The sequence below is a fragment of the Trypanosoma equiperdum genome (genome assembly GCF_001457755.1).
Source record: "Trypanosoma equiperdum strain OVI genome assembly, contig: ctg_280, whole genome shotgun sequence".
NCBI classification, from domain to species: Eukaryota; Euglenozoa; class Kinetoplastea; order Trypanosomatida; family Trypanosomatidae; genus Trypanosoma; species Trypanosoma equiperdum.
In genome coordinates, this window is record NW_027124177.1 from 3,446 (window position 1) to 3,874 (window position 429).

Sequence of the window (429 nt, forward strand, 5' to 3'; positions counted from 1 at the left end):
CTTTTGTGCTTCACAGACGGCATGCAAAACCGCTGTTTTAGCGTCGAGATACGGTCCTTTGTCTGTTGTCGGTTGGACACACTCTTGTGAATTCTCCGAGGTGAATAAGCTGTTCGGTGCCATTTCTGGTGCATGCGGTTTGGGAATTATTATGGCACCTATGGCGTTAGTTCCGCCGATGTTTCCGTTGTTGTAGGTTGGAGAATCGTTGCTGCAGTAGGGGGTGCCTGCTGCTGTGCTTGCTGTGTTTGTTACTGTGCCCTTCCAGAATGCGTAGATGTCTGCTTGTAGCTCGTCTGTATACTTTTGCGTCGGGTACGGCAGTTTCGTTAGGTCGGTTAAGGTTATCTTGTCTGCACCTAGCTTGTCTTCGCCTTCCGGTGGGAATTGGCACAGCGGCGTCGCTGCTTGTTGTGTTTGGCCTGTATA

The 429-nt window shown here is 50.6% G+C and overlaps 1 protein-coding gene across 1 annotated transcript in view; it reads right to left on the bottom strand.

Moving 5' to 3' along the window:
• Positions 1-166: 166 nt before the first annotated feature.
• The window catches only part of TEOVI_000107600 (uncharacterized protein), a gene marked incomplete at both ends in the record, with an annotated part of 777 nt that continues 514 nt past the window's right edge, over positions 167-429 (bottom strand). Inside the window, one exon of the mRNA XM_067224370.1 lies at positions 167-427. Within this exon, the coding sequence (XP_067080471.1) occupies positions 167-427 (261 nt within the window). The remainder of the gene's footprint in view (positions 428-429) is intronic.